The sequence below is a fragment of the Populus trichocarpa genome, chromosome 9 (genome assembly GCF_000002775.5).
Source record: "Populus trichocarpa isolate Nisqually-1 chromosome 9, P.trichocarpa_v4.1, whole genome shotgun sequence".
Taxonomy (NCBI): Eukaryota; Viridiplantae; Streptophyta; class Magnoliopsida; order Malpighiales; family Salicaceae; genus Populus; species Populus trichocarpa.
This window is the reverse complement of record NC_037293.2, coordinates 7,277,718-7,301,122: the sequence shown is the minus strand read 5'-3', so window position 1 is coordinate 7,301,122 and position 23,405 is coordinate 7,277,718. Positions and strand designations below refer to the sequence as shown.

The window sequence follows — 23,405 nt, the reverse complement described above, 5'->3', positions numbered from 1 at the left end:
TGATGTAATGGGCTTTAGTTTTTTGGTTTTTTGGTTTTTTATTTATTTTCTATTTAAGAAAATTTAGTTTGTTTTTCCAGTTATAAAAAATAAATTAGTCCTTGGATCTTTTAATGTTAAAGGTTGAAATTAAGAGGAAAAAACTAAATTTATGAGATTAGAATAATTTCACGGAAAGTAGAATATTGAATTTTTTTTACAAAACTCGATTATCAAACAATCTAATATTAAAATATAAAATTAAAAATAAAAACTAAATAAAAAAATTGAGTTGTTAAAGAATATATATTCAATTAAAAAAATCTAAAAACATTAACCAAGTTAACCCGGGTTAAATTCTAAACCCGCAACTCAAATGAGATATATTTTGATCTCATGTAGAGTAGTAGCACTAATTATATCTATTTCTGCGGTTTATGTAGTTTTAAGAAATGCTACCATTTTTAGGAGCATACTTTGGCCGGTGAAGTTTTCTTTTAAGCTTCTTTAATAATTTTATCTTTGGATTCATTAAAAAAAACATGACTGAAAAGAAAAGAAGAAATTAAAAACAAATATTCATTGATTAAAGTAAAAAATAAAAAGTTTATCCATAACTTCTAGACATACAAGCTATCAGTCACTAGGAGAGAATGGATAAATAGAGAGATATTTTTTTTTTCATTTTACAGCAGAAACAAAAATTAAAACATATAAGGAATTTCAATTGAAAAAATAATTAAAAGGATGCACGAACCACAGAGCATCCGAAGGTTTTGCATAGTTAAATTCAAGGAGCACTTAGTTATACTTTTCAAGATCTTGGTTGGTGGGCATGGAGTTGAACGTCATCATCTGCTCAATGCCACCCAACTGTGGATTCATATTCAGTACCGTCGATGAGCCACATTGAGGCAAACTTGGACTCGCCATTTCTTGCTCGCTGGGGTCCCAACCAAGCACGCACCTCCATCCATCTGCATGTCGTTTCACAGTAAGCTGATTCAGTTTATGCACTCCTTCAGTGCTTTCTCCTTTTTTTGCTACACATATAGCTTAAAAAAAATCTTATTCAATAATATTCTTCAATGCCACACAAGCAAAATAATAGGGTGTCGTCACCCTTTTATAAGAAACTTATTCATGAACAAATGGATTGATCACATGACAGGTGGACTCAAAGATCATGGCACGTGCCTCTTAAAGGACAGATTATATGGCTATCTCCAGAGGGTTTCAGTTTGTAACCTTAATAAATGGTGATATTTCAAAAAGAAAGAAAGTAGAAGGACCAAAATCAAGCTCAAATCTTAAGTTATTTACTTTGCCCATTCAATTATATGCGCAATTTGACAAATCAACGAGGAAGACAATTTTCTTTCATCGTAATTAAAAATGTTATCACATTATTAATTTTTTATTTCATTTTAATATTATGATCAGAGTTGTTACTATTCCATTAAATTAGAGAATTCGCAGTTCCTCTCCTTTTGATATATTTAGATTTACTTATTATACCAAGTGATGATAAAAAAAAAAAAATGGTATATGACCATCAAACCAACAACTCCTAGAACCATAAACAATTACATAATAAATTTTAAAATCACAAACAATTATTTTTTTCATTTACATGTATATTATTTTTACCTTCTATAAATTACTAATTTAAATATTAAAGTATCCCATACACAAAAGAAACTTGTTTTTGCATAAAAGCTCTCACACCCTTAGAAAACTCAATTCCAATCTGAATTTTTTCTACGACTTAATTGGCATGCATGCTTTAGTCTTTAAATTCATGAAAAATTACTCGATAAACCTTGTTACGTGGAGAAGATAAATTAATTAGTTGATTGTCACAATCGACTCAACAATTATATACTACTGAATTTAGGTAAATTAAAACTGTTTAATTAGTTATATATATTTTGATTGCTTGATTGGTTTGATTCATATAAATATGTGGGTTCCATCTATGGACCCAACTATATACATGATACTATTGAGCATATTTGGGTTTTTTTTTCCTCATGATATCAATTCTTTAAATAACAAGTCTAAGATTTAAACCCAAGTACCATCTTTTTTCCATCACTTCCAGCTTTATTTATTTATTTATAATTAAGGAACAGTAATCAAAAGTTATAAGAATAGAATATATATACCTTGGATTGAGGTAATAAAAGCCATCCGTTCCAAAGAAAGTTGAAACATGTTTGGATTCACGGCCATCTGCTGATCGAATCCATTTTCCCAACCAGCCAACATAACTTCTTGTTGCGTCAAATGGAGTTGCCTCAGTCGACTCACTTCTGCTTTGTTGTCCTCTATTTCAGCTGCAAATAATTTACTAAGTATTATATAGGCAAACATAAATAATGTTGGAAATTTGTTTAAAATTATAGTTAACATGCATATTTTAAGGTCAAATTAAAAATAGAGTTAACTCACTTGGATTAAAATTTTATTGAAATATAATTTTTAATATAAATTTTTTAACATGATTTAAACAAATTATATGTGAATAAAAAAATAATCTATAAAAACCCTTGATTAACATATTTTGAAAAAACTCATAATAACCCTCTTAAACCTCTATTCCACATAAAATTTGATCAAAAGAAAATTCAAGTTTTTAAACTCACACGTGCGACTCGGCTCAGGCTTCAGAATGGGTTAGGACCAGGGTGTGAGTTTGTTGTAAGATAATTTTTTTGAGCTATAAAAGATTTTTTTTATCAACTCTAACTTTGAGCTTGGATTTGGTCCATGAAGAAATATTTTCTCTATCTTATTGTCTTGTACAACCCATGAAATAAGTATGATTAGCTTATTTAGTTTTTTTAATGGACTCTTCATAACCTAAACAGTTTTTTGAACAACTTTTACAGCTTTCTAAAACAAAAAATTCTTAGGTTTAAGTTTGATTTTATAGAAGGTAATCAAAGTCGATAGTGAATGAAATTCCATCAGTTTTAATTCAAGAAACTCTCTATGAAAGGGGGTTTGAAAGAAGAGTGTTTTTGGTTGGTTTTTCTGTAAATTTCTTATAGTCTTCTTCACCTAAATTTCTAGTTTTACTCTATTTTACGCTATGGTTCTCATCTTTATTTTCTTCATAATCTAGAGTTTAGGATCAGTTCTTATAAAGAGATATTTGAGTTTATATTCCTTTGTGTTTATTAGACCTCGTTTAGAAGTGCATATAAATAAAGTGGTGGTGGTACTGGAATCCTGTGACGCTTATTGAAATTAGTCTTTTTACACCGAATAAAGAGTAATAAAATTTTAAGGATAAAGAATTGATTCTTAACAATAACAACAAATTTCATATTGGTTATAAGCTAAGTTTTTCAAGAGTATTTATTATTGGTTTTGTTTAATTATATTTTTAATACATGCTAGAAGTTAGTTTTATTTTCTTATGCATAATTCTATGTATGATTAGTACGTGGATTGTATTTCTATCTTTTATACAAGTTTATATATTTTCTTAGTACGATTGTAAATTTACCATGATATTATATATTGCATAATTATAAACTAGACATATGTATATGTTCAATAGTATAAATTGTCTAGTAATTTTTGGACAACAAATAATACTGTAATATTACATGTAGGCGGGAAGGGTTAGCTGGTTACCATCTTTAAGCATTTTGTTGCTAGTTTGAGCAGATATCTCCATGTTTAACATTTTCTGCTCCATTTTTAGTGCCTGATGATGGCTTCTATACTGTGCAACCCGGGGAGAGAGAACTGCTATTTCCTCCTATATATCAAATGGAAATGATATGATTGAGAACTTTGTAGATAATCGTGGAATGAATTTCTTAATTATGTTCGTTGACAACATAGGTAAGATATATAAATTAAGGGAGATTACCTCTAAAGCCTTAACTTTTCTTTCTATATCAGCGAGATATTGAAGCCTCTTCAGTCTAGATTTCTGTGCGGAAACTCGATTCGATAGGACCCTACAAAGAAGAAATGATGTAAATGTTTGAATAATAATGGAGTGTTCATTATGAAATATCAAAGCTGAAATATGTAACCAACCTAAAGGAAAGGAAAATAAAAGTTGATATATAGCGCAAAAAAATATCTATCTTGAAAAAGAAAACATTAACAACAATATATATATAGTTCACCGTTTAAGCTTTTTGGGGTCCATGTTTGGATCTATGGCTCGAGCTGCTCGGATCTGAACACCACTGATCATAGCCCGAGTTTTGACGGGTTTATCGCCAGAAGAAGGAATTGCAGGATCGGTGGCAAGATCCTTGGTGGTTGAATTCTTGTTATCGAATGGGAAAGATAGGTTCTGGGACTCTTTGTTATTAGTATCTGCTGATGACGATGAGATGGTCATAGCATCAGAAGGATTGAAAGGGGATTTAGTAACACTACTGTCCATGGAGTAGGGTTTTTTCAACCCTTGAAATGAGCTACGAGCTAAAGGATGGATGGATTGAGGCATCGCACTGAAAGAAGTCAGTTCAAGAGCCCTTTTAGGCCAGGGTGGTAATCCCGGGCTGGAACTTCTTTTCATGGCCTCCATGATATTGTAATACTTCCAGTCCTGCAAAAGAGCAAATCTATCATCAAGAATAAGAACAACGAAATGCACTGTCAAAAAAATAAGGCAATTGAAAAGAAAACTTATAAAGTAAATGAAGTCTCTACTCACACTCTGCTCATACTAACCTTAAAAGAATGCAACATATAAATTGTCTGAGATGATGCATGAGGCTTCCCTATCTCTACATTTATACAACAAATACAGTACAAAATACCATATATGACCTTACTTTCCATGGCCAGTATTTGGTAAATTTGAAGGGGGGAGATAAGTTCCCTTTGCCATTAATGGCATGGCCTCGTCCAAAATACAAAAATATCCTCATATTATGGGGGAAACCCTCCATTTTTTCCTTTTTCGAGTGGTTTTTTTGGTCCATTTCTTCGCTCTACTTCATTAGATAATCGCTGTCTTCTCTTAATCACTTTTTTTTTTTTAAAAAAAAGGTTTGTGCTTATCCGTCATCAGAACCAGCTTTCTCGGCAATTTAATCACAGCATAATATAGGGGGGAAATGATAGCTGTCACTTATATGCCAAAGCGAATGCATGAGAAAGAAACAAGACCACTGCAACCGAATTTAGTCCAAGTTTGGAACCTTAATCATTATAGTACAGGTAAGGATTTTACTAAGCCGTTCCACGTGGACTAGTACTACAAAACACACGCTTCGAATTTTTTGGGGTTAATTTCAGTTTATCACCCGAAATTTGAGGCAAATTCGATTTTTCCTCCTCGATCGTGTTGGTATCTCACATGAAGTTTCAATATCAAATCAACTAATAACTTTTTTTCAATCTATAAACTCTTAAAATTTTATTAAATAAAACCTTTTGAAATAATTTAATGATATAAAATCATCTAATTTCAATTAAAAAATACAAATGATGCCACATACATCATTTATATTTAAGAATATAAATATAAAGATAATAAAAACAATAAAATATATATCAAACTAAAAATTATATGTAAAGAAAAATTTAAAACTAAGAAGCTCATAAAAAAATAATCAAGTATTTTTTTTCTTACAAGTCGAGCACTCGTAACTCATAATATCAAAGGGCCAAAATTATTTGTTTTTATTAGATATATTCCTAATTTGTCAGTTGATGATTATACTTTCGTAGTACAAGATATTTTTTTCTTTAGTTATTATTAGGATTCTTAGTCTTAAGATTTAATCTTTTATGGTCTTTCTAATTTAATCTTATTCTTATTTTCAAATTATTTTTTTTCAAGTAAATAATATTAAGAAAAGATAAATTTTTAAATACAAATACATACATGGTATCATTTGGACTTTTTAATTAATTGGAGTGGAAGATTTGATTTCATTAAATTATTTTAGGAGGGTTCTATTTGATTTAAAAAATTAGGAACTGAAAAAACTTTTTTCTTTTTTCCTTGGATAGCTTGAAGGAGGGCATCGATACATGATTGAAAGACATGAAAATAATCGGAACCTCAAGGAGAGAAACTGCTACGCATTGAACCTAAGGAAGGTAAATTAAAACTAATCTAATTTTTTTTTGAATAATTATCGAAAATATATTAAAAAAATCATAAAATCAATAACAAAAGCAAAATTAAAACTAACTTATTGTTTTTCCTATTCTGAAGAACATATGAACATATATATGGCTTGGCAAAGAAAAATGGGCTCAAAACTAAGCTCAATGCTAATTAAGAGTGGGTTAAAACCCGATCCCCTTATCCTCTCGTCTTTGTGTTTCAAGCAATTTTTATTTTTGTTTTGACATATTGGTTGTGTGGTCGCCTGCAATATATAAAGATAATTATGTTATATTGTTATCCTTATGAGTAAGAAACGTAGTAAGTAATATGCTAGCAAATCTAATCTGCATCACGCAAATTCATGTGATTCATGAGTGTATAAATATCTATGAATCACTACGTACACTTCATGCTCATTTTTACTCACAGATATACAATGTTTTCCTGCCCTTCATCTTAATTCTTCTTTTGCACATTATATCTCTCCCTCATCTTTGTTAACTTAAACACTAAGAATCTTTTATCCTGTATATATTGAGCTGTTTTATAGGAGCCCAAAATTCCTTAAAGTTTTCCCCAACTTTGTCAAATTATAATCAACAAATCACTCAAGTGTTTACTTTTTAATTAAAAAAACAAACTAAAAAAACTACTGAAATTACGGCGTTCCATTATGGATGTTAATACTGCTCCACAATATTTCTTCTTCTTCTTCCTCTTGTTATTTTTGGTCACTTAATTTTTTTTAATTCAATCCTTTTTTTATTTAGTTGGTTTGAGTTTGGACTTGATGATATGTTTCTGCTAGCTTGGTATGGTGTTAATGTGATGTTGTAGAACAATTTCGTCGCTCAATTTATGCTTGATTTGACAAAATAAAACTCGATTTTATCCATTTAAAATAATTTAAGCTCTAGGGGACAAATCTAAAAATTAAACAAGTTTAGACCCTTTGTTTTGCCAAATTAGGAACTAAAATGAAGGAAGGGAGAAAACTATTGGCGTGCGTTAGTGAATGAGAAAGTCTACCACGATGTAGTAGTGCATACAACAAATTGAGAGCTGATAAAACAACCTATTAATTTTGGTATTGTTGGAATTGTCTCAAGAGGTTCCAATTTGCTCGATGACATGTATCGGTGGAAGAGTTCCGGTTTGGCTTTGGCAAGTCATTCTTCTTTTCTTTTTTTTCCTCCCTCTTTTCACCATTCTCTCCTCGGTTTTCATGTCCATCTCTCTTCAAAATAGCAAAATGGGTTGTCAATCTTGTTTTATTAAATTTATTCCTGATTTTTTTATTGATGTATAGTTTTAGAATTTTTTTTCAATTTCAATCTTCGATATTGGGTTTGATGGGGACCGGGCATCGTATTTTTTATTGGTTTGCTTTCTATTGAGCTACTTTGATCTCATGACCCATGTTGCAGGTTTGGCGGGTTCATCCAAGTTTATTTGGGTAGTTTTTTTTTTCATTTTTCTTAATTGATTTTTTTTCAATTTCATCATTATTTATCGTGTTGTTTAAAAATCGGGTTCATAATCTTTTTTAATTTACTTTTTGTTAGGTTATCATGGTCTCACGACTTAGTTTGTGGGTTTGGCAAGCTAACCTGGATTAGTTTGTGTTTGTTTTTTTAATTAATTTTTTTTATTTTATCTTTCAATATTGAGTTGACTAGAAATTGAGTTTCATAATTTTTTTTTTATTTTCTCTCTATGGGATATATCGTTCTCGTTATTCGGGTCACGTATTTGACAGGTTAACTCATGTTTTTTTTTATGAAATTGAATATTTTTTTCCAAATTTATCCCCCAACATTTTATTAATTGGTTTATTTTTTATATTCCTGGATTAATTAAAAATATGTATTGAATATTATTTTACTAAGTTCCATTTAATTTTACTTCGTGAAGTGTATTCTATTTTATCTCTTGCTTTTGGAAGAATAGAGAATTTGAACATAAAACGTCTTTAATTAAGATTGTATGCCCAATATTGTCTGCTCAATGAACTTTCTCCTGAGAATTATCTATCCATTATTAATTTTGATTCAAATATTATATGCCAGTATAATGAATTTAGACAAATAAATTAAACTATCGAATAATTTTGTCAAATTAACTGATTTGAGCTCATCCAAATCACAAGCGAAGCCTTGTCCTATATATATGGTATGTTGAAATAACGCAAAGAGACAAAGTATTTTGTGTTTCTTCCTCTCAGAAACTGCTTTGAAACAATTCAAAAAAGGAATTAACATAGGAAGAAACTGAAATTCCACACAAGATTAAGGGAACAATCCAACACGCACACAACACAAGGAACAAATTAAAAAACACAAAGTTATTGCAGGTATATAAAACAGCTGAATCACATGAACTTTCAGGTAATTTATAGTTGAGAGGGTTCATGTTAGTATCCTGTCATGCACTGTCAAATCGATTTGAGCTTTCATCCATCGTTGGTGGTGGCTTCGCAGCAGCAGCAGCAGCAGATTCCATATAGAGATCATATCTAGGTTGGTTCAGGTTCACATTCATAAATGGATAATTCGCAGGTGGCATTGTCTTGAAAAAACCTGGATATTGATATTGATTCACTATATAGGATTGTTTCATATGGTCTCTTTCCTTCTTCATTTCCTCGTATTGAGCTGCATGAATAACAAAACACCTTTAGTACTTGATATTTACTTCAAATTAGTTAAGAAAGAAAGAGAGATAGAGGGAATTAAGGGAGAGACCTTCTTTGAACATGAGTTCACTAGAACAAGAAGAAAGCTTATGCTTAATTGAACTGTTTTCCATTCGCAGTAATGAGTTTTGGCGATTAGAGTACTCGATCCTAGGACCGATGATTGCCACCTCCGCCTGATAGATACGTATAAGACTAGAGAAAATAAGTAATTAACAACTTGCAGCACAAATTTATTACATCGAGGGATCAGATTTGATTTTTGTTACTTGGAGCGATTTCACTTCTGTTTCAAGTTGCATAATATATTGCATCTGCCTCAGTCGGTATTTCTGAGAATACTGTCTGCTTGCCATAATCCTATGAAAAAAAAAAAAAAAACCGTGAGTTCCAGAATCATTAATAATTTAAGGTGGTGAAATTATTACTTTCAAATTAGATTTAACTGCATTATTCTTCATGATTTGATATCATATTTATTTATATATTAAGTTATTTGCCATAATTATATGAACACCATAAATAATAAATATTCTGACAATAAGGAAAAAAATAAACAAAAATCTTATAATACAATGCTGGCATGGTTAAATGAATGTGGAAAGATAAATCCACCTTCTGAGCCTCTTGGGGTCCAAGTTAGGGTCAACTGGACGACCCTGAGGAGCCTGCTGGTTGGTTTGATCAGTGCTTGGCTGATTAGTCTCGGCTGGGACTTGTTTGTCAAGGATGTTCTGGTTTCCATTCGAAACCAATGGAGGTTGAGAGAGTGCAAGATCTGTTGCAGAACTCTCAGTGATGCTCTCCATCTTCTCAGCAAATTTTCTTAATAGCCTACAAAAAAGAGGAAAGATGACTTGAATGAGTGAACAAGAAGTGAGAATTGGTTCCTCTTTTTATAGGCAATTCCTTTCTGCAAAGCCACCATATCCTTGACTCTGGCTATTCAAGTTTACCTTGCCTTCATGTATCCTATACATTTACGCCTGTTGCTCATCTGTTTATTCCATATATGCATACCTGCCAAAACTCCTAATGGGAGGCATGAGTTACAGTTTTGGGGCAGTTTCGTCATTATATTGAAAAATGATATTTAAAAAAAAATTTATATTAAATTTTATATAAACAATTTTTTTTTTCTTCAAATTAGTTTTTTTTATGATTTTAAATTATTTTGATGATTTAATTTTAAAAATAATTTTTTTTTAAAAAAATATTATTTTAATATATTTTCAAATAAAAAATAACCATAATTACCATACTAATCATCACCTAACTAAATAAAAAATGGCTTGGAATGGAAATATGCTGGCGTTGTTAAATATGAAAACTTCATAATTACAAATCTAGTATACTTCAGTATGCAATGGAAATATATCAAATTCGGAGGAGCCTTGGCCATAAAAAAGGAAAATGCGACGGAAGAATCTAGGCACGCATAACATTCATGGATTATAATTCAAATCACAGAATTTGTTCCGCACCACGATACACTAATAAAAAATTAATGGTATTTTTATGTGTTTGGTTAAGATGATTGTTAAAAAAAAAATTCCATAAAAAAATTAAATTATCACATAATGTTTTAGGAAAGTTTACGAGATTATGATATTATATAAAAAAATTATTTTAATTTAAAAACTTAATTATTAAATAAAAATTTAGAAATAATTTTATATTAATTCGTTAACAATGAAAAAAAATATACATTTTTTCAAATTACCTTAATAATCATTCATTAAATGTTTTGATATTTTTTTAATCGATAAAGAGTTTGTTAGTTTATTAACTACTTATTAGTTGAATCGATGTGTTCTTCGATGATCGGTTACCGATATATCCGTGATTAATTAATAATGTTCATCGATTTAAAATCAAGTTTGATAAAATAGAAATAATTGCTTAATTGAGTCTTGGATTATCAATGTATTAATTGAGTCATTTTTTTTAATTATTTTCATAAATAAATAACATCTACACATGTATTTTCATGTCAATGTAATCAATGAAGAATAGTTTACAACCTGACATTGATTGACTAGAAAATAGTCACTAAACTACTCATTTGGAATTTTGGAACATACACAGATGAAAAGGGAAATTCTGATAAATCCTACTTATAATAAATTTAAAAGTAATTAGTTAACACATATTCTTAATTAACAAGTTTAGAAGAATTACTAATTCGTAAAACATAGTTTTGAGATAAATAATTAAGCTTTAATTCACAAGAATAATCATTTAAGACAAAACATAGAATTCCATTTCAAATGCTTACAGAGCTATGCGTGAACTAAATTGATTTTCTTATTTTTAAAGCAAGATTAATGATAATAATTTGCTTGAACATGAACTAAATTACTCTGAAGGGACTAAATGCATAAGTTGTAGATTTTTAAATACAAGGGCCCAAATAAAAAGGTTTAAAAGTTTGTGAAACAAATTAAAATTTTTGAAGCCAACCCTCCCCTGAGGCTGAAGACAGTGGATAGGACTTGCCCACGGGCAAATGGGTGGGTACTGTTAGCGCATCCTTTTTCTATTTTCTGGGCCCAAAGGCCCAAACCAAAGGAACAACAGTCCAACACATTCTTTTTTGCCTCACTCAGCGAGGTCAGCCCAACAGCACGTCCTTTTAAGTTTTAACTGGCCATATCTCGTCATTGAACCCACTGTGCAAAACAAATGTATTTTTGTTTTTTTTAAAAAAAGAAGGTATCTGATCATAGAAATCGAGTTAATTTTTTTTTAATTACAAAACTATTTTATTATATTTTTAAAAATTATTAATTTATATTAAAATTTAATTGAATCAAGTTTTTCAAAATAATAAATGTGAGAGAAAGGAATAGGGGTTATTTTTTAAAATATTTTTTGTATGGAAATATATTAAAATAATATTTTTATTTTTTATATTAATATATTAAAAAATTAAAAAAAAATTTAAAAAAAAAAAATTAGCAAACATAATAGAAAAAGAAAAGGCTACCACTATAATTACAAAATTGTAGTATTCGGATGGTAATCAAAATTATTGTAGAATAACACACAAAGATCTCAAACAGAAGGGCAAAAAAAAAGGATAACAAAAAATTAGTTCGATGTCAATTGTGAGGTGAGAAGTTACTACAAAGATTTTCCGATCTCAAATGCATGAAATGCCACTTCCATTTACAGGTGTATACAGCTAAGGGCGTGTTTAACAGTATAGTTGTGAGTGTTTTTCAAATAATTTTTCGTGTCAAAATACATATTAATAATATTTTTTTTATTTTTTAAAAATTATTTTTGATATCAGCACATCAAAACAATCCAAAATATATAAATTATATTAAATTTTAATAAAAAAAAAATTAAATTTTTTTAAAAACATCTCCGCAGCCGCGTTCCTTGGCATTAACAGTGCTGTTTGTTGTCTCTCCAAACGGCATAACGATTTTGGCCAAGCGCGCATGACTATTCGTTGAAATTATTTGCGCGAACAACCAAAACAAAATCAAAATGTGCTCGAGGAGATTGAACTGCTCCTTCCACGCTTCCCCTCCCTCTCTTCGATATGACCCTCACAGCAGACCTCTCTCTAACTTGAAGCCCACTTTCATTCTCGCTCCTTGTCAAAGAATCAATAATGGTTGTACTACTAGATTTGAGGTCGGATTTCAAACATCATTGAGGAGATCTAGAGGGGATCCAACAACAAAGATAGCAGCAGTAGCTATGCTTCATCAGAATCCCGTCGTCTCCGATTTAATAGCCACTGGTTTATCCGGTACTATCGCTCTCTCTATCCTTCGTTTCTTTGCAGAAACTACAAAACGACACGTCTTCGACCAGGTCACTCCCTCACTCCATCGTGCTGTCAATGTCGTACAACTGTATTTAAAACAACGTTTATTCTTTTGATTTTAAATTAATTGTTTTATATTTGTTTTTAAATTGTTTTGGTTTATTTTTATAAAAATAAATTATAAAAATAATTATTTTAATATATCTCTAATTAAAAACAATTTAAATAAAACGTTCTAGGTTGAAAAGGCTACCCTTCCGGAAAACAAACAAAAAACAAATTTTTTGTTGTTAATTAGGCCTTAAAACGTTGAAAAAGACAAGCAAAATACTGTGGGCTGCTGCAATGTGGACTGGTAATAACCCAGTTGTCTCCGATCTTTGCTCGGCCGTTGTTATTTTCGCGTTTCTGCAACTATGGAAAGAAACCGCAAAACATGGGCTTGACCAGGTTTTTTTTTTTTTGCTTTAGTTTTAGGATAAACACCTGATTTTTTGCACTATATTTTGATTAACAAGCTTGTATAACGACTACTGGGAATTTACATGCAATATCGATGTTAATTTCTGCTTTTTGATGGATTCCATGAGGTGATATTCATTTATTATTTGCTTCATAGGAGATTTTGTCTATGAGTCATACCTTGTTTCTTAAAATGGGACGTGAAATATCAATCTTCTCCTATGAAATCTCCTTTCGTGTTCAGCTAATTAGGGGTTGATTGTCCTTTTTCTTTTCTTTGTTTAGAAACTGAATAGGAAGCTCGTGCATATAAGCATCGGGTTAGTTTTTATGCTGTGTTGGCCGATTTTCAGGTAATTTTATGACTAGAGAAGCTTGGCATAATATTGCTATAAATCTGTCCCATTAAACAGCTATTACAAATTATTGTAGTTCTGGGCGTCGGGGAGCACTTTTTGCAGCTTTTACTCCTGGTGTTAACATAATACAAATGCTTCTTATTGGATCTGGAATGTGGAAAGATGAAGCTACGGTGAAATCAATGAGCAGATTTGGAGACCGCAGGTTATAACTTGCAGCTCTGGATGTAAAATTCATGAAGCCTCCCTGTGTTAAATGTCTTGAAGGCTCCCTTCTCATTCTTGATCCCTCCCTGAGAGATCCCTTTTGTTTTGAACTGATTCAGCTGCGCAATTTACTCCTAATTTGTTCCTCAAGATTTTATTTGATTTGGTGGATTAGACGGGATACTTACTGTACATATTTTTTAAGTGAGTTGTTTTGTTATGAAGATAACTTCTAGGCTGGCGCTTATTTTTCTTAGATAAAGGTTTCTGAACAAACACTTCTTGTTTTCTAAGCGATCCATTACTTTTTTGGAGTTGACACATCATGATATTCTTTGATTGTTTCTTTATGATACTTCTCAATTTGACCACCTCATCTTTCCTCCATTCATCAGGGAACTTCTTAAAGGACCGCTGTACTATGCCTTGACAATTACTGGGGCTTGTGCTATCTATTGGAGGACTTCCCCGGTTGCAATTGCAGCAATATGCAACCTGTGTGCTGGAGATGGTATTTTTTAATTGAGTAATATACATTCTTTACTTCAACGTATAACTTGACTGCTCACTGATTTAAGTTTCAGTACATGGAAGAACAGATATGCTTGAGACTTTCTTTTTGTACTGTGCCTAATAACTGCCTTTTTTTTTCTTCTTTTTTAATCAGGGATGGCAGACATTGTGGGAAGGCGCTTTGGAAGGCAGAAAATCCCATACAACAAAAACAAGTCTATAGCTGGTAGTGTTGCAATGGCCCTGTCTGGTTTCGTGGCTTCTGTTGGGTAAGTCTTACTCTTACATAATCTCATGTCATAACTTTGTTGATGCTGTTTGAGCTGATGCGTAATGTAGAAGGTTGGTTAGTGATCAGTTAATATGGTGACAGGTTTATGTATTATTTCGCCTCGTTCGGATATGTTCAGAAAAGCTGGGAGATGTTATTAGGTTTCTTGGTTGTCTCTCTTGCCTCGGCTTTTGTGGAATCACTCCCCATAAGTACAGAGCTTGATGATAACCTAACAGTTACCCTAACTTCTATATTGTTGGGGAACCTTGTTTTCTGATGTCAAGAATTGCTGTTTGCTTGTGAGCTAGCATTCTTCTATCTTTGGTCAATTCATGCTTAATGTATTACGTGTGAGAAGTGTCGATGGTCAAAAACTCGAATGTACTAATACTTCTTATGAGCCCCACGGCCTAACCAAGTGAAAAGGGACAGCTTCCTGAATTGAGTCCTCACCTAATCAGCGCTGAACTCAGTGCTTGTACGGGTCCTGTTCGCTTATCCTATGGACTAGAGATTCCTGGTAGAGACCTGATTTCACTATTTTTTAATTTTTTTTTCCTTAAATGGCGCTCTCTGATAATTTGAACGTGAAGCCTTTAATTTGAAACTCAGTTTCAACTGATCCTGTGTGTTAAGAATTGTGGTAGTTTTTATGGTTGTGATTTAAAAAAAAATTATTTTATAAAAAATATTTTTAATCGAGGTTAGTTTGGTATTTATATATGTTTGGTTAAAACTGTGATTGAAATTGAGGTTGAATAAAAAGTAGTTTAATGTGTTTGGTTAAAAATACTTTTCAAATTGAGGTTATAAAATAATTAAAAAAGATATATATTAATATTGATGGTTTTTAATTTAAATATTGTAGATTTAACTGTCATTATTACATCATTAAATAAATAATACTTTATATTAAATATTTTTTGTTATTTCGTTAACTTATTTACAATTTCATCACGTATAAAATTCATCCGATAAGGACTATAGTTTTCAAGGTATTTTGAGCGTGCAGCAAAATCAGGTAAAATATCATCAGAAATAAAATTGGAATTGCGATCAAATTTTGTAAATGCTACGTCATCATGCGATGTCCTTCTATTTTATGTAGTGTTATTGAATAATATTAAACATTAGTTTTTCAAGTAAAATACAATTAAAAAAATATCGAGTCGGACGCGGTCCTATAAACAGTTGAGACATTGTTCACTTCAAGAAGTGAACAGTGTCTATGTAAATTAATTCATCTGGCATAGATGCGACCTCATGAGAAGCAGCTGAGAGTTGCTTTTGATGAACCGGTGGTTTCAACGGGCCTCACATACACAGTAATTTGAGTTTTAATGTTACCAAACGTATTACACTTTACGTGGTTTGCTTTAAAAGCTGCCGCAGCCGCGTAAACAAACGGTCTCTGCGAAGTGTTTGTTTTTGTGGTAACTTTTGTGATTGTGGTTTTAAAAAAATAAGATTAAAAAAAGTATGATTAGATGTGGTTAGTTAATACGTGTTTGGGAAAAATTATGGTTGAGGTTTATGTGCAGCAAAAAACATGTATAAAATGTTTGGTTATGGTTGCTTTTCAAAAGTGTTTTTTACTTAGAAATGTATCAAAATAATTTTTTTTATTTTTTAAAAATTATTTTTAATATCAGCGCATCAAAATAATATGAAAAATACAGAAAAAAATAATTTGAAGTGAAGAAAAAAACAAAAAATTTTGAAATTTAAAAAGAAATGCTTTTGAAACGCAAAAACAAACAAGGTTTTACAAAACTTGATTAAAAAAACATGCAAAAACTGCTTTACAAAAATTGTGTTTCAAACTTAATTTTTTAGTGGGCTCCATGATATAAAACGTATTTTAATATATTATCAAGTACCTAGCTGTGTTTTTTACACCGCAAATACAAAAACGAAGGCTAAACAAACGCACCCATCTGTAAACTAACTATGACCTCAACTTAATGGTTCTATAAATGATAATTTGGTACTTTCGGGTTTGAGTTGCTTTTATTGTTCTATTAATGGTTCTATGCTTTTATTGTTTGAATTGCCTTGCTTTTATTGTTTGAATTGCCTTGTTGCTTTGTAATTTTTATTTGAAAATATATTTATTTTTTTTATTTTTTTTATTTGTAATATCAATATATTAAAATTTTTAGAATATATTAACAAAATATTAATTACTAAATTAATACTTATTTTATTTATTTATTTATTTTTGCATAGCATGAAAACAAATCTTTGAGAATTATTAAATTAGTAAAATATACATATTATATAAAGACAAAACAATACAATAGTAACAACTTTGTACTTTCTTGTCATCAATCAATCAAATAGGATACCAAGAAGATTACTTTATTTAAAAATATAATTATTAAAATATTTTTTATTTAAAAATATATTAAAATAAAAAAATTAATTTTAATTTTTAAATATTAAAATAATCTAAAAATATATAAAAAAATTATTTTAAATAAAAAAATTAAAATTTTAAAAACGTGTTTTACACTACATTTCCAACCAGTTACTTATTCTTTTTTGTATTATTTTGTTTCATGCATTTCATATCTGGATAGCAACAGGACACTGCCTTAGAGGAACGTAAGGCACGCTAAAGTTATTAAACTCTACTGGTGTTCTAGGTTACCGGTTGTATGAGTTAATTAAATTTAATTTAAAATATTTTCATTTTAAGAGTTTTTTTTAAAGAAGAATAAAACATTATTTTGAAAGAAAATTAAATTTAATTTAAAATATTTTCATTTTAAGAGTTTTTTTTAAAGAAGAATAAAACATTATTTTGGAAGAAAAAAAATAAAAGTCAAAATAGGTTTTTAACCTATTAATTATATATTGTTAGTTGACTTATCAGCTCTTTTATTAATTTAAAACCTAGTATAGACTAGTAATTTAAAACCTAGTATAGACTAGGTTATAAATAAACGGTCAGCAGTTGATCTATCAAACTAAATAAAGTTTAATGATTCCGAGGCCCATAGTCTATCAATTAAGGAGAATAGCATCTTCTTGGGGGCGGTGATGGTGGGTCTCTTGGAGCCATGGCTGGTGAGGTTAGTGGCATCTAGGTTTCGTCATGTGTAAAGGGGAACTCAGTTGCGACGTTTGGGTAAATGATTTACCCAAACCTTGTTGTAACCAAGAAGGTGACAAAACCTTGTTTTGTTGGATTCTCTGTGTGGTTGCTGTATATGGCCTAGGGGTTGCTGTACATGGATGTGTTCAGTTGCTTTTTAAAGCATTGTATTAAAATATTTTTTTAAAAAAAATATATTTTTAATATTAGCATATTAAAATAATTTAAAATTAATAAATAAAATTTTTAAAAAATAATGTAATAAAAATAAGTTGAAATTCAATCTCAAATAATCTGCTTTCGTCATGTCCGTATCCTGTATATTCGAGTTGTGTGGTTGTTTTGAGGGTGTCAATTGCCATCACTCTCGTGGCGGGTAGCGCCATCTTCTAGGCCCAGTGGCTTTGTAAGTTTTCGGCATTTTCCACTACCAAGGCCCGTAATATCCTCTGATTTCTTTTTCTTTTTTCTCTGCTTTGGTGCTAATCTCCAAGCACAGTTGTGAAGTGTGATTGTGAATACCATTTCACAACGCCCTCCATTTTCTATTGGCGTGAGAAGTTTCAGTGACGGATTATCTGGGTTTCAGTTTGATCGTTAGTATAATTATAAAACGGATTTTAATTTTATAAATCCAAATTCATTTATTACTGGTAAACTCAATATTCCAGCTCCCCACTCATCTATAATATAATACTTGGTTAGTAGGGGTTATTATTTTCAGTTCGGTTCGGTTTTTATTAAAAAAAAAAACTATACCAAAAAAAATATATTTTTTAAAAAACCGAAACCGATTCAAACCGACCGGTTTTGGTTCGGTTCTGTTTTTCATAACAAAAACCGCTTCAAACCGGTTTGGCTCTGTTTTTTTTGTTTTTTTTGTTTGGGTTCGGTTCGGTTTTTTCGGTTTCAAGCTTATAAAACCAAAATCAAACCGGTCGGTTTTTTCAAAATTCTAATCGGTTTAATCTGTTTTTTTTCACGATTCAGTTTTTTTAGTTATTTTTTTTCTAATTTTCTTGGTTTAATCAATTTTTTGATTTTTTTGCTCATCTTTATTAATTATTCCACCAAATAAATGTTTCCCAGAAATAATATATTTTTCACATAGATGTAAATGTGTTGATAATTTATTGGGCAAGCCCTTAAATACATCACCAAACTACTAGAATAGAGGCTTGAAAAATAAAATTTCTTGCAAGGGGCCGGGCCCCTAAAAAATTATTAAGTATTTCTACTTTTATTTTTTTCTACTTGATTGTTTATATTTTCTTTAAAAAATATTTTTTTAATAAAGAAAATATAATTTGATTGGTACTTGAAATATTAAAAAATTATTACAATTTCCACGATACTTAAAAAAAGAAGAAGAAGAGGGAATGGAAGTAGATTCTAGTTAAATGAAAAAAAAAAACAAAAACTCAACAATTACGACTCATAGCCATTACCATTTTAAATGATATCTCGTCATGTCTATTTCATATACTTTTAAATAGATTCTTTTAATGTTCACTTTACAGTTCTATATAGGTAATATTTGTTCAATACACTACATAAAAAATCACGCGCCCGCGCGAGTGTGTGTATATATATATATATATTAATTTTATTTAAATTAGAAAAACATGAATACAACTAGCATATCTTAAAAAATAAATTTTAGATTCGTTCAATTTCCTTTACTTTTGGTATTAAAGAAAGTATTAAAGATGTCTCCTCAATTTTGTGTTTGTTTTGACAATGATATTTTAATTAAATACAAGTGATCACTATTTGAGGAGTTCAGTGGTTCATAAGAAATAATAAAAGGTATCTTCTTAATTTTATTTTTGCTGACATGACATTTTAATTAATTAAACATCTGAAACAACATTCTGATTAAGATTAAATAACATAATTTTTATGAGAAGCATAATGGTTTCAGGAAAAAATATAAAAAATGTCTCCTTGATTTTATTTTTGTGTAACATGACTTTTTATTAAATATAATTTATTATTATGTGAAATAACACAAACTTCCAGAAGAGTAATGGTTCATGAAATTTATTCTAGGTTGGCAAGGCTACCCTTCCGGAAAACAAACAAAAACCAAACTTTTTGTTGTTAATTAGGCCTTAAAACGTTGACAAAGATAAGCATATTACGGTGGGCTGCTGCAATGTGGACCGGTAGTAACCCAGTTGTCTCCGATCTTTGCTCGGCTGTTGTGTCGGCTGTTGTTATTTTCGCGTTTCTGCAACTATGGAAAGAAACCGCAAAACATGGGCTTGACCAGGTTTTTTTTTTTTTGCTTTAGTTTTAGGATAAACACCTGATTTTTTACACTATATTTTGATTAACAAGCTTGTATAACGACTACTGGGAATTTACATGCAATATCGATGTTAATTTCTGCTTTTTGATGGATTCCATGAGGTTTGATGGATTCCATGAGGTGATATTCATTTATTATTTGCTTCATAGGAGATTTTGTCTGTGAGTCATACCTTGTTTCTTAAAATGGGACGTGAAATATCAATCTTCTCCTATGAAATCTCCTTTCGTGTTCAGCTAATTAGGGGTTGATTGTCCTTTTTCTTTTCTTTGTTTAGAAACTGAATAGGAAGCTCGTGCATATAAGCATCGGGTTAGTTTTTATGCTGTGTTGGCCGATTTTCAGGTAATTTTATGACTAGAGAAGCTTGGCATAATATTGCTATAAATCTGTCCCCCTAAACAGCTATTACAAATTATTGTAGTTCTGGGCGTCGGGGAGCACTTTTTGCAGCTTTTACACCTGGTGTTAACATAATACAAATTCTTCTTATTGGATCTGGAATGTGGAAAGATGAAGCTACGGTGAAATCAATGAGCAGATTTGGAGACCGCAGGTTATAACTTGCAGCTCTGGATGTAAAATTCATGAAGCCTCCCTGTGTTAAATGTCTTGAAGGCTCCCTTCTCATTCTTGATCCCTCCCTGAGAGATCCCTTTTGTTTTGAACTGATTCAGCTGCGCAATTTACTCCTAATTTGTTCCTCAAGATTTTATTTGATTTGGTGGATTAGACGGGATACTTACTGTACATATTTTTTAAGTGAGTTGTTTTGTTATGAAGATAACTTCTAGGCTGGCGCTTATTTTTCTTAGATAAAGGTTTCTGAACAAACACTTCTTGTTTTCTAAGCGATCCATTACTTTTTTGGAGTTGACACATCATGATATTCTTTGATTGTTTCTTTATGATACTTCTCAATTTGACCACCTCATCTTTCCTCCATTCATCAGGGAACTTCTTAAAGGACCGCTGTACTATGCCTTGACAATTACTGGGGCTTGTGCTATCTATTGGAGGACTTCCCCGGTTGCAATTGCAGCAATATGCAACCTGTGTGCTGGAGATGGTATTTTTTAATTGAGTAATATACATTCTTTACTTCAACGTATAACTTGACTGCTCACTGATTTAAGTTTCAGTACATGGAAGAACAGATATGCTTGAGACTTTCTTTTTGTACTGTGCCTAATAACTGCCTTTTTTTTTCTTCTTTTTTAATCAGGGATGGCAGACATTGTGGGAAGGCGCTTTGGAAGGCAGAAAATCCCATACAACAAAAACAAGTCTATAGCTGGTAGTGTTGCAATGGCCCTGTCTGGTTTCGTGGCTTCTGTTGGGTAAGTCTTACTCTTACATAATCTCATGTCATAACTTTGTTGATGCTGTTTGAGCTGATGCGTAATGTAGAAGGTTGGTTAGTGATCAGTTAATATGGTGACAGGTTTATGTATTATTTCGCCTCGTTCGGATATGTTCAGAAAAGCTGGGAGATGTTATTAGGTTTCTTGGTTGTCTCTCTTGCCTCGGCTTTTGTGGAATCACTCCCCATAAGTACAGAGCTTGATGATAACCTAACAGTTACCCTAACTTCTATATTGTTGGGGAACCTTGTTTTCTGATGTCAAGAATTGCTGTTTGCTTGTGAGCTAGCATTCTTCTATCTTTGGTCAATTCATGCTTAATGTATTACGTGTGAGAAGTGTCGATGGTCAAAAACTCGAATGTACTAATACTTCTTATGAGCCCCACGGCCTAACCAAGTGAAAAGGGACAGCTTCCTGAATTGAGTCCTCACCTAATCAGCGCTGAACTCAGTGCTTGTACGGGTCCTGTTCGCTTATCCTATGGACTAGAGATTCCTGGTAGAGACCTGATTTCACTATTTTTTAATTTTTTTTTCCTTAAATGGCGCTCTCTGATAATTTGAACGTGAAGCCTTTAATTTGAAACTCAGTTTCAACTGATCCTGTGTGTTAAGAATTGTGGTAGTTTTTATGGTTGTGATTTAAAAAAAAATTATTTTATAAAAAATATTTTTAATCGAGGTTAGTTTGGTATTTATATATGTTTGGTTAAAACTGTGATTGAAATTGAGGTTGAATAAAAAGTAGTTTAATGTGTTTGGTTAAAAAAAGTATGATTAGATGTGGTTAGTTAATACGTGTTTGGTAAAAATTATGGTAAAAATTATGGTTGAGGTTTATGTGCAGCAAAAAACATGTATAAAATGTTTGGTTGTGGTTGCTTTTCAAAAGTGCTTTTTCTTAGAAATGTATCAAAATAATTATTTTTTTTATTTTTTAAAAATTATTTTTGATATCAGCGCATCAAAATGATATGAAAATATATAAAAAAATAATTTGAAGTGAAGAAAAAAAATAAAAAAATTTGAAATTTTGAAAAAAGTACTTTTGAAATACAAAAACAAACAGGGTTTTACAAAACCTGGTTAAAAAAAAATATAAAAACTGCTTCAAAAAAACTGTATTTCAAACTTAATTTTTTGGTGGGCTCCATGATATAAAATGTATTTTAATATATTACCAAATACCTAACTGTGTTTTTTACACCGTAAACACAAAAACAAAGGCTAAACAAACGCACCCATCTGTAAACTAACTATGACCTCAACTTAATGGTTCTATAAATGATAATTTGGTGCTTTCGAGGTTTGAGTTGCTATGCTTCTTGCCTTGTTGCTTTGTAATTTTAACTTGAAAATATATTAAATTTTTTTTATTTTTAATATCATTATATTAAAATTTTTAGAATATATTAACAAAATATTAATTACTAAATTAATACTTATTTTATTTATTTATTTATTTTTGCATAGCATGAAAACAAATCTTTGAGAATTATTAAATTAGTAAAATATACATATTATATAAAGACAAAACAATACCATAGTAACAAGTTGTTAAAATCACGATTTTAACATGGCACGGAAAATGCAAAACAAACTCGGATCGTAAAAACGGATCGTAAAATCGTAAAATCGTAAGGAATTTTAAAATACATTAAAAAAATTCATGCTTCAAATAAAAATTTATATATAGTTCAAGCATCTTAAAATACATGGTTCAAATAAAAATTCATACATAATTTAAATAACTTTTCATTAACTAATAATTAACAAACTTAAAACAAACAATCTGCTGGTGTGTCATGTAAATTAAAACCAACTTCATCGCGATTTCTTCATTTTGTATGAACCTAAATAAACAATTTAAATTTATAAGATTTTTATCAAATATTTTAACATTTAAAATAATATATATATATATATATATTTAAAATTTTATTTTTTATATTAACACATTAAAAAATATCAAAATATCAAAATAAAATTAATTTTTAAAAAGTTAATTTTTTAAAAAACAACAGGTAAACCGCTAAAACAAATATAAAGCAATGTTATATTATAAAGAAGTAGAGTAAATTGCAATCGACAACTCTCTCTTACTGTCAAGATCTACACTCAATTTAATCTAACTAAACTGCAGCCCCAAATTATTTAGAGTTGATACTTTACAGAGATTCATCGAACAACATGTTAGAAGGGGTAAGTTGCCCAACATGCTAGAACAAGGCAGAAGAGACATGAAA

The 23,405-nt window shown here is 30.4% G+C and overlaps 1 protein-coding gene across 12 annotated transcripts; it reads left to right on the top strand.

The window, feature by feature from the left end:
- The first annotated feature begins 12,168 nt into the window (after window positions 1-12,168).
- Window positions 12,169-21,579, top strand: LOC18109105 (farnesol kinase, chloroplastic). 12 transcript variants are annotated; one of them, XM_052455877.1, is made up of 7 exons: window positions 12,815-12,922; window positions 19,651-19,754; window positions 20,071-20,138; window positions 20,218-20,349; window positions 20,747-20,862; window positions 21,019-21,133; window positions 21,238-21,579. In XM_052455877.1, the coding sequence occupies exons 1-7, from the start codon at window positions 12,910-12,912 to the stop codon at window positions 21,413-21,415; spliced, it is 726 nt and encodes a 241-aa protein (XP_052311837.1). In that variant the 5' UTR covers window positions 12,815-12,909; the 3' UTR covers window positions 21,416-21,579. The 12 variants fall into 12 exon arrangements, with proteins under 12 accessions (XP_052311831.1, XP_052311836.1, XP_052311835.1 ...); XM_052455871.1 differs by lacking the exons at window positions 12,815-12,922; window positions 19,651-19,754 and adding an exon at window positions 12,169-12,611; XM_052455876.1 differs by lacking the exons at window positions 12,815-12,922; window positions 19,651-19,754; window positions 20,071-20,138 and adding exons at window positions 12,169-12,611; window positions 13,312-13,379.
- The last annotated feature ends 1,826 nt before the right edge of the window (window positions 21,580-23,405 follow it).

Coding starts and splice junctions, on each gene's coding strand:
- LOC18109105 (XM_052455871.1), top strand. CDS start 12,279: ATGTGCTCGAGGAGATTGAACTGCTCCTTCCACGCTTCCCCTCCCTCT. Junction 20,350..20,746: donor AGCAGATTTGGAGACCGCAG/GTTATAACTTGC, acceptor TCCATTCATCAG/GGAACTTCTTAAAGGACCGC. Junction 21,134..21,237: donor GGTTTCGTGGCTTCTGTTGG/GTAAGTCTTACT, acceptor ATATGGTGACAG/GTTTATGTATTATTTCGCCT.